The 11,177-nt window shown below is 39.2% G+C and overlaps 1 protein-coding gene across 2 annotated transcripts; it reads left to right on the top strand.

Annotated features, from left to right (window-relative positions):
- Positions 1-5,182: 5,182 nt before the first annotated feature.
- Positions 5,183-10,554, top strand: VAR3 (zinc finger (Ran-binding) family protein). 2 transcript variants are annotated; one of them, XM_086573444.1, is made up of 6 exons: positions 5,183-5,316; positions 5,585-6,070; positions 6,193-6,310; positions 6,676-6,956; positions 8,787-8,885; positions 8,989-10,554. In XM_086573444.1, the coding sequence occupies exons 2-6, from the start codon at positions 5,616-5,618 to the stop codon at positions 10,412-10,414; spliced, it is 2,379 nt and encodes a 792-aa protein (XP_086429570.1). In that variant the 5' UTR covers positions 5,183-5,316; positions 5,585-5,615; the 3' UTR covers positions 10,415-10,554. The 2 variants fall into 2 exon arrangements, with proteins under 2 accessions (XP_086429570.1, XP_086429569.1); XM_086573443.1 differs by having other exon boundaries at positions 5,213-5,316; positions 5,578-6,070.
- Positions 10,555-11,177: the final 623 nt, after the last annotated feature.

Below are 11,177 nucleotides of genomic sequence, written 5' to 3'. Positions count from 1 at the left end.
AAATTAGGATCCTTTAATGAGGAATACATAGTAATGACCAATACTAAAACAATGAAGCCAGTAGCAACCAGATGACAAGTAATATTTATTCATAAATCCATGGGTGAAGACTGCTCTGCCAGTTAACAGTTCCATCGGGGAACCACAATGCAATTTCCTTCCTTGCACTTTCAGCTGAGTCACTACCATGACTAACATTCCTGCATGAACAAAAAGAATTAAATATCACACATATTGCACACCATTCACCATGAACAGTTCAAGTACAATGTAGCATGTGTATCAAACCTAAGCATTGACGTTCAAGTTGTGAACATTTTTTTAACTTACATAATTTCAGGTTCAGGGGATTAAGGTTTTGTAATGTCAATAGATCTTTGAAGAAGTCATGTATAATCGCCCCTACTACTTTTCTCTTTTCCTTCCACATTCATCCCTTAGCTTCCCAAAGTTTGAACACTAACCAAAACTGAATCAAATGCCTTAAGTTCTAGCAGCATGCCCTCGTTGATCTAACCCTATTGTCGATAGTGTTTTGAGAATCTAACTCGTGGCATATCTTGTGGGTCCTATTTCTTAAAATCATTCTTAGGACAATTCCAGGTATTCTTTTTTACATTCAATTCAGCATACAAGTCAATGCGTTAGAAGTTCTTCCAAAGGACCATCTACAGATAATAGAGAACTTCTCCAGCTTATAGTTACTTGGTTGAATGGGAATTTATCATTCAGACTATATGCAGCTTTCTCACCTTCTACTAAAAATGGATTTTTTTAATCACTGCAATATACAATGACCAAAACTGGTTTAAAGTTACCCCTGAACAATACACAATATACACTCATCACACACAATCTGTAGCAGAAAGCAGCATAGAGAGTTTGTTAAGTTAAAGTGTGACCTGGGAAAACACAATATGAACTCGATTTTAAAGTAGTAGATCTGCAATTGCAGAATCAAAAACCTAATCTACAATAACAGAAAAGGCACGGAAATCTAAAATGGATCTAGAGGGGACCAACAAACTTTAATAGAGGACCATATAAATATAGATTAATACAAAGACATCAACCATATGTCCTTACAAAGTGGCCAACACCACGCACAACAAAGGGTATAACAGAGCCACCACTATAATGAGGTTGTCTCTTACCTAGGTACTTGATGATATACGAACCTCTCTTTCTGTTCTCAACCCTTGTGCAGCGACAACAAGTGTCTTATTGAGATTGGTCACTTTTCCGCATTTCATCAAGTTTGATTGGCAGTTTATCCTAAATGTTCAACTTTCCAACATCTGTTTGCCATTTGTTTCCCCCACCTTTGTGTTAGCTGAGTTTTTCACAAAGTTACACACCATTGCACCTTTGGACTTTAACTTAACAAACTCTCTATGCTGCTTTCTGCTATAGATGGAGATTCTCTGAGTGTATATTGTGTATTATATTCAACTAACCAATATAACAGTCTCCATAGTTCAGTATATTGTCAAAATTGGTTTAAAGTTTGAACACTAACCAAAACTGAATCAAATGCTTTAAGTTCTAGTAGCACGCCCTCGTTTAGCTTGACTTCCATTCCCTCTTTGCGTCCTTGTATTTTGTGTCTTTGTATGAGTTTGAGTGGCCTGCGATCCAATTAGTTACTATTAAAGCAACAACAATTTATATGTAATAAAAAATATATACATTCAATCTGCAAAAATGCAAATTGTATCGCCTGACTATCCGCGTACGCTTGACCAAAGCGTAGTCTAATACCCTCGAGCTCATGCTCTGCTATAGCTGCCCTCGTCCTCTCAGCCTGTAGGTCTTCGAAACTCTGTCGAGATGTGTCAAGTAGAACTCGGCGCATGCCATGTGTCAATCTCAATGACAGGGCATACATAGACCGCAGAGTATCCTATTTATTTATATGAAAAAAATATACATTAGTCTATTGAAAAATTAAAATAAAACGATTAACTAATTTGAGCACACAAAACTTACCACGTCATGTTCCTCAATGTGTGGATCTAGCTGTGGTAATACACTATCGTCAATGTGTGGAATCACATAATTAACTAATTCGCCATCTGATCCAACCATACGTGCCGTCCATACATCGTCTGTCGGGTCAACCCCTAACAACACATGAGCATCATATGCACTTGGTGCGTAGGTTGCCTGTGAAGGCCCTAGGAATTGGAGGTCATGTCTTAAGGCCTCAGGAGTGACTAAATCAAGGTTGGATGCACGATAAACAGGGCCTGGCAAGAGGGAACCTCGAGAAACAATAACCCAATAAGTGTCATAAGTGCCACCATCTATAGTGATAAAAGAACTAGCACAAGGCCAATGGTTCTCCCGGTACCACAATAACTGCACAAAAGTGATATCTATAGCACACATATCCTTCGGTGGTGGGTAGGGGGTAGCAACCTCCCCTGTAAGTTGGCGCCAAGCTCGATCCCCGAGGTACCATGCCTTTAAAGGGCCGGGCGCAACAAAAACCACCCTCCTCCTACTCAAGTCCAAGGCATGGCGACAAATATCCCAATAGTTTTGCATCAAACCATCCTCAGAAAATGAATCACGTTCTCTCACCATTATGCATGCCGTACTCCATGGTGTCCATACAATCTTGTTAGTAGTAGCCATCTCAATCTGGCTGTGAGACAAATCAATATTGTGTCTTACCATTCCATAGTGTTTCTCAATTCTATCTTTTCCCGTGCCTTTATCCTTGGAATTTCATCCGCGTTGTACAATGAATCTTGAATGGGGTTCAAAGTGAAATGCGATACTCAAACCACCAATACTATAGTAAAAAATAAAATAATGGTTAGCATTCGTTCGTCTGTATTACAAATATACACATCATGCAAGATGAATGTTTTGATTCGACTACTTTACAAAGTAAAATAAAAATTTAAGATTTGATTACCTGCAAGATGATACAAAATCCCACTATTTGCCCACGACTGGATTTAGTACGTACAGCCTCATCCATGCCTCTAAACAAATACGCATAAATGGTACCACCAAAGTCAATATCATTCATGGCCGACCTATCCAAAAGATCCCAGAACTAGGAGAGGCTTAATGGAACTTGTCCCTGTTTTGAAAAATGCTTGACCAACCATATAAAACAAAAAAGCAAGTATGTACTCTTCCTCGTGATCAGCCCCTGGCTCCCACCCTTTAGGTTGCTCCAAAATGTAATTCACATACCTATCTTCAAACCATCTACATTGTATCCCAGTGCCTGTCCAATTAGTTGGACTCAACCTCAACGCCTTAAACGAATCATCATCTTCAAATTCTTTTCCAGGAAATAGCTGGTGCGCCGTTTCAAAGGTCTCATAACTGCGGTCAGATTGTAAGAGTCTTCCTCTCCCTATACTCAACCCCGTAAGCATGGTGAAGTCTAACGGGGTGATGGTGGCCTCTCCCCAAGGAAAGTGGAAGCTATGTGTGGTATCCCACCAACGCTCAACCAAGGCGTACATTAGTGCCTTGTCATTTTGCAAATATAGAATGTTAATGATACCACCAAACGGAGTCGCCAATATGGCATCACAAATTCTTATGAACCCCGGCTCCTTTCTACTACGGAGAGCTTTCCAAAATTTTTGAACTGATTCCCAAAGCTAAACTAATTAACCATTCAGTTACACCCTGTAATTAGTCATTTACATAAAAACAATGTTCATTAATCAAAACAGTATATGAGGATCAAAATAAATGATATCAATTTATCGAATAAGAAGCGGGGACGGTGCTTATGGAGGGGCAGGGACAAAGCCAAAGCCTGTAGAGGTCAAACCAGTAGATTATAGTGACACGAAGTTTGATCATTATAACATCAGGAACAAGTATGGTTCCGACAATCTCTTCAATTTTTGATTGGGGGTTTGAACTCTCAATGTTCCCCCTCTCGTTTTGCTTGTAATGGATAGTCTAGCTTGCTGGGAAATTCCATATGTAATATGTTAATTTCCTTCAAATGATTTAGGATAGGCTTGCAGTAGATGGCCTAGTGTATAATTCGATATTTTCCTGAAAAGATTTAGTATAGGCTTGTCTTGCTTCGTGTTGTTACTGGTAACATCCATTTTATGACTTGAAAGATCCATGGATCGACAAGCTCGACTGGAGTTAGGAGGCCTATTCTCCAAATTCGCAGTCTCAAACTCTCCAACTCTCAGAATTCTAAAAAAGAGAGATTAGATTAGGATTCTAAAATTATTTGGTCACTAAATTTGGTTCAAAAGGCAGGGGTGTATCACCCAACTTTGTGAACTTTTAAATTTAGAAACCAAATCTAATACTAATTAACCAAACATACAAACATGCAATGGTTTTTTACAGACATTTAATCAAACTATTTATAAACACCAAAACATCAAATTGATAATGAAAAACAATAAACCTTACTTGATTTTCAAGCACTCTGTTAGATACATGGGTTTCTGGACTTTGAATTAGTGGTGGATGTTGTTGTGGATTGGTAAATTCCGGAAAAACAATGGGTTCAAATAGAGTGTTTTCATCGGTGTTTGGGCGACAAATTCATCTTCTTGCCCCAAGTTCTCGTACACTTGATGTTGTTGATTCTTCATCACGGAGCTCTCTACCACCAAAAACGTTTATGAGGAGGCATTGGAAGAGAAGAATGGAGTTGAGAGGAAGGAGTATTTCAGTCTACTACTGGAATGTCTCTGTTTTTCTTTTTTTCGCCTGTTTTTGTTGAAGGAGAAAAACGTTACTTAAAGTAACGTACCTCCTGTAATATAAGCGGGACGTGACTTAAATAAACGTCAAAACATCCAGACGCCACTATAAATAACGTATTAATCTACTATTCTCTCAGACGTCACTAAAACCAACGTCCGTATTTTAGAATACACTTTTGTTAATTTTCACCATTGGAAACTACCTGGTGTGTATATTTTTGATTGAATATATTAGAGTGGAGTGGAGGTGTAAAATCCTAGTGGCACCTATGTGGAGGTATAATTTTACACCCCCATTGGAGATGCCCTAAAGAAAATATAATGTACGTGTTTCTAAACCAATAGATAATTAGCAAGTAAAGAGTAATTAGTGTTGGAAGTTGGAACAAAAGAAGATTCTGCCCCGCCCAACAAACCAAAAGGGCCCACAACACAAAACTGTGGGCCAACTCCTTTGTGTATTAGAAAATTGATATATTTGTATCGTCCAAATTTCAGCAGAAGTTTGAACAATATCGGCATGTTTGTTTCTTATCCTAAAAACCAAGGAAGTGAGTTTTTGGCTTAAACCTCTCCTTCACTCCCAAAACCCCCGCAGGTAATAATAATAAGCTCCTTTATTCTTAATAATTAGGTTTATTGCTTACCTTGGATTGGTAATACGTTATACATATTACATACTTGTGTTTGTTAATTATTATTAACTATTAAGGCTGCCCCATATCATTCTTTAACTGCTTCAAATAATTAACATTTTGCCCATCTTATATTGTCCAATACATTTCTGTTATTTGCATAAATGGTTGCGTATTTTGTATGCTATTTTATATTGGTCGTCTGCTAATTGTAAGTGGAGAAGTTGTAAGGTGTTTCATTGAGAGTCTTCTGGCGGGCGATATGGGTGGCACTTCCAAGCTGCTGATGTTGTTGAGCTGTCCGTTCCCGCTCCTCTACCCTCGCCCTTCGGCGCTCCGCCTGGTACTTCACTCCAGGGTTTCTGCAGCCACATTATCTAGCCTCTCCAAACGCAGATTCCATTACGACCATTGCCCACGTTTAGGCTTCTCAGTAAACTCGTCTTCCCAACAACACATCCACAGCAGTGTCAACACAGACGACTATAAATTTCCTACTGGCGTTTCCGTCAACTCTAGGGATGAGGTTTCACATCTTTGGCCCGAATGGTCCAACCTACTCGACAATCTTAGGCTGGGTGGGTACTTTGATCGACAAGACGCGGGGGAGCTGAACGGGGAGGATGCCTTCTCAGTGTTTGAAAATCTGTCTGAAGACTTTGTACGAGCTGCAGGTGCTTGTCTGTCATTTGCTCACGAACGCTCTCATCTCTTAGGGTATGTCATTTATAGAAAGGATGTGAATTTCATCGCTATCACTTTATCTTTATTCTGCTTTTTCTTTTCTTTTTTCTCCAATCCAGAGCAGTGAACTGGCAACACTATTTGGTTTTTTGCAGGTCGCTTTCCAGGAAGGATATCGAGGTTGTTGTAGAAAATGGATCACCTTTTTTATTCAAAAGTGTGGTGGATTCATCAAGAAGGATGAAATCATTCTTGGGCTATAACCAAAGCAATGTAAGCTATCTTCCGATCCTTAGTGTTGACATAGGGGTAAACTTGCAGCTTTATTTACATAGTTTATTTTGTTGTGAAGTGTAAAGATAAGCACCAAATGCTACACCCATGCGTTATGGTTTGGAATGAGACATCCTACATTACTTATATGTCTCATTATATTTATTATATATAGCTGTCAACATGATAAGTATTATTTTGGATGGTATCGACTGGCCCACACCAACTTATGTAGGAGTTCCAGTTCTGTTACTCGGAGTAGCAACTATACCAGTAAAGGAGATTTCTGAACTGTTTTGGTTTTCTTAGTATCTTTTTTTTTTTTATTATTATTTCGTATATTTAACTTCCTGCAAATATTTCAGGAGTTTGCATTTGAGAGAGCAGGCATGGTTGATCTGATGCGGTTTCTCTTGACCTATGCATACAATTGCAGTGTTTCAGACCAGACCAATTTTAGTAATGAAGAAAAAGTTGAATATTCTGTCCGTAATCTGTTGAGAGAGTTGGCTTATGAAAGCAGAGCTGTTCAAGAGCCTGATATCTCTGCTTCAATGCCCAATCAGCTTTCTGACAGATACGGACAAACCTCAACGCCTCTCAGGCAAAACATTGAAATGAAAAGAGGTGACTGGATTTGTTCAAAGTAAGTTTGAATCATGATTTGTCTTTTACTTCACTACCCTTTCTCTAAATTAACGACTCCTCTACCCTTTTAAATTGACATACACTAAGCTACGGTAGATTTTGAATCTTAGAACTTTTTGTGCTAATTGAATCTTTACCATTTTGTTTTTATATCTTTAATTATTAGTTTTCTTCTGCTGCGTTCTTACGTAATTATGGAAACTCTGATCTATCAAGCTACCCTCACGCTTAAAAGACACACCTGCCACCCACACTCATATACAGAAGCTGTACATTGTTTGGGAAAACAATACCCATAAATTTTTATTGCATTTGATCTAGTTTTTCATCAGTTTGGCAAAAAGCAGAGAAGCGATGTTGTCTCAAAATTTGTATTGTTCTCAATAATTGGTGGTAAGATGCATCACTTGATTTGCGTGTTTCTTCTGGAAAAATGGAATTCAACTCAAGTGTTTCTTCTGTTTGGACATTGTTGATGTATTTTATGTAGAGGAACTTTATCAGCTAAAGACCTCTTTCCAAAAGGTGTCTAGTGGCCTACTGGTCAAACCTTGGGAGGTTGCGTCCAAGGTCTTAATTTGATTCCCACCTTCACTGACAAAAGGGATTATAGGGGTTAGGAATAAAAGTTCTGACTTTCACAAATAAAGGTGTAAGTATTGCACTGGAGAAGGCAATACTATTTGGCGGTTTAAATGGTTTTCGCACAATCTGTGGTGGTGAGATTCTCCTATGGTCGTATATTGTTTTTGGCTTTTAGGAAACATGAATAGTTCCGTAATTACGTATTTACGTGCACTTCTCCAAAGTTCTCTTGATTTTGGAACCTGGACCTGAATTTTCAGCAGTTAGTGCTACGACATTTGTCGCTGAGATTTTTCAATTTGAAATGCATCGGGGTGGTTGATGGCGAGGTTTCCTGTTTGAAGCAATGCAATAACCAGGATACTTTAGCGCACAAGGGTTTGTGGATTTTACCAGTAAGATTTTAGGTTGCATCCAAGGGGAATCTTCATATCTAGAGAGGTAGAAGGTGGGGTACTTACTTAACTTAGCGTGCACCTTCCTTATAAGATTTAGTAGGAGCTACGGTTTGCAGAAGGTGAAGGGAACTTCTTGAGTTGGTAACAACTATGAGAACAAACGAACAATGCGGCTGTGATGCCTTTTTAAACTAAAATCCCATGTCAAGCCAATAGCTTCTCCTGATATAGTTAGGAATCTTCTAGCTATGTAGAGAATGCAAATTCTTCAAAACAGGATTGTATGCCCAGGTGTCCCGCATTGCACATAAAGAAACTGGGCTTATATTACTGCATGACAGTGAAAAGTTCCACTTTGATGCTTGTCGTTTCTGAGTAGATTTTTTTTTTTTTTTTTTTTTTTTTGGATCGGTAAAATTCAAGTTAAGGCCCTGTTTGAACCCTGCTCATCTTTAGAGGGTTTTAGACTATGAGCAGACAGCAATGTGGATTCTGATGAAAGATATAGGCGAAGATGTTCAAGTATCTCAAATACATTTCATGTAAAAACTTTTTTATCAAAGAGGTCCAATTAAACTCCGACGCACAAGGAAATAATAGCAACTAAAGTTAAATTAGAAGAACTTTCAAATTTTGAGTCATCGCATTACTTGTTCTAAAGCGATTGATATTATTGAAACATGTCACTTAAAGAGGAAAACAAAGAGTGAAAATTGCTACTGGTGTTGTAATGTACAAAAGATCCCTTTAAAATTAGGTTTTTTACTATTTGTATCTTATAACCCATTTGGGTATATGTCTTACTTTCACACTCTATTCCCTTTCATGTGTCTTCTTTTGAGCAGGTGCAGTTTCATGAACTTTGCGCGGAACATGAAATGCCTGGAATGCAATGAGATTCGGCCAAAGCGACAGCTTACGGGTGGAGAGTGGGACTGTCCCCAGTAAGATTGATTTGTTTATTTTATCTTTTGTTCTCATCAATTCACAGTGCATGGATTTTTCTGGAATGCATAATGACAATACTTCAGAATTCTCGTTTGTCAGATGTGATTTTTTCAACTACGGGAAAAATGCCGTCTGCTTAAGGTGTGAGTGCAAGCGCCCAGGAGGTGCTTCTGGAATTGCTGACTCTAGGTTTGGTTTCGATTACAACAAAAATGAGAGTAGGGCTGATACCTTGAATACAAGAACAATACCCCTGCAACAGAATATGGTCAATGCTCGGTATCAGGGGACCTTGGGTAATACTGGTACACCTAAGGGAAATACTTATCAGCCAATAGATAGTGTGGACCCGAATTTGGACAGGATGATTGGCTGGACATCTCAAGGGAGCAAGTCTGATATGTTTAATCAATCTCACAAGTCAAAAGTGGAAGAAGAACAGGTACCAAGCAGCGTACGTTTTGCTGACAAGGAGGCCAATGATCTGATGAGTCCTGGGAAGTATGGCGCGAGTTTGCCGCTCTCCAGAAGACCAGTAAGCCAAACTGAGAGCGGGGAGGATAAAGAACAGGCTGAGAAGTCTGAGAGATGGTTTAAGAAGGTTGCAGAGCTGCATGATGTTTCAGATCTTGCAAGTGCAATACCAGATGAAGATTTCCCAGAGATCATGCCAATGCGTAAAGGGGAGAATCGGTTTGTGATCAGCAAAAAGAAGGACCGTTCTCTGACCTCGCCTCTTTACAAGAGGCGCATGGCCATGGAGCAGACCAACAGTACTACCAATTTTGTTCCATTTGTTCCTTTTCCTCCTGACTATTTTGCTAAAAAGGACAAAGTGCCAGAAACTGAAGCATCTACAGGGAGAGGTGCAAGTGGAGCCTCTGCAACACCTGAAATACAGGGTGTGGCAGAGAAGTCGGAGGGGGTTCTTGATTCTGGAGCTTTCAGGAACAGTATACAATCATCAGAATATCAACAGAGGAGCAACGAGACCTGGGATACATCATATTCTGCAAAGATGCCTAGTGAGAACAGGGTAAATTATTCTTATGGGGGCCCTGGCGGAACTCCAACCCAAGCACCTGACAATTTGCGTGGTGGTAGCAGGGACAGGTGGAGCGGTAGTTCTTGGGAGGAAAATGGGTCAAGTGCAATGAGTGCCACAGGGAACTCATCCCAACAGCCCCAAAATGCCCAAAGCACGAAAGAGAGTTGGAAGAGTGGTTTTCAAGGTAAGAGCTTGGAAGGATCGTTAGTAAAGGAACCTGATCCTCTAGACATGTCAGAGGAAGCTAAGGCGGAGAGATGGTTCAGACGAGCTGCTCAGATCAAAGATATCTCCGAACTGAGCCAAATACCCGATTCAGACTTCCCAACGATAATGCCGATGAGGAAAGGGGTGAATAGGTTTGTTGTGAGTAAGAGAAAGACTCCACTAGAGAGGAGGCTAACATCTCCTCAGTACAGGAGAAACTTGCCCATTGTAAGCTCGGAACCAGTTAAGAACGAGAACACAGAAGGCTGAGATCATGTACCATTTGTCATTCCTATGAACAATTTTGTTTCCAACTACTTCAGGTTTATTTGATATTATGTATTTATGCACATTGATATTACATTTCCAAAAGGCTGGATTTATGAAGAAATGTTGATATTTGAAGGCAATCAGATTCAGATATTGACTGGGCTTGTTATACTTAAACAATGTATTGAACTTTGAAATTAATTTTCATTGGCATTGATTAGAGATCAGGCTTATATAAGTGTAAACGAGGTCTCTGAGTGAAGAAAAATTATGACAGATTTTTTTTTGAGTATGGGTTAGAGAAGGATTGAGAAAATATTTTATATGGTTTCTGATGCAAATAGACGTAAGGTTTTTTATTACTGTAGTTTTTAACTCCTAGAAATACTACACAGAATTTAACTTTGGAACAATTAAGGCTTGCATGTCGGGATGAATTATAATCTGAAGATGTACATGAGTGCCAGTTCAGAGTTCAGACTGTCTCCATATTCCTTCCCTCTATTCTACCACAAAAGAACATTAGATAATTCAAAACTTCTAACAAGGTCTTCTGGTTAAGAACTCTAGAGTTGGGAGGTTGGGCTTAGGGTGTCGTTTGACTGTGTCATTTTTTCTGTGTTAGTGTAGCATTACTCTTTCTGTCATAGTTCTGAGGAAAGATTTTTCAGTAATCAGTACAAAAAGCATGACATTCCAAAGTTTATATTTGTTTCTTGTACCAGTCACTTCCCTAGCTCCCAGGCGTACTGTGGTCTCTGTT

The sequence above is a fragment of the Coptis chinensis genome, chromosome 7 (genome assembly GCF_015680905.1).
Source record: "Coptis chinensis isolate HL-2020 chromosome 7, ASM1568090v1, whole genome shotgun sequence".
Lineage (NCBI taxonomy): Eukaryota > Viridiplantae > Streptophyta > Magnoliopsida > Ranunculales > Ranunculaceae > Coptis > Coptis chinensis.
Note: the sequence above shows the minus strand (reverse complement) of the source record. Positions and strands in the feature narration are given on the sequence as shown.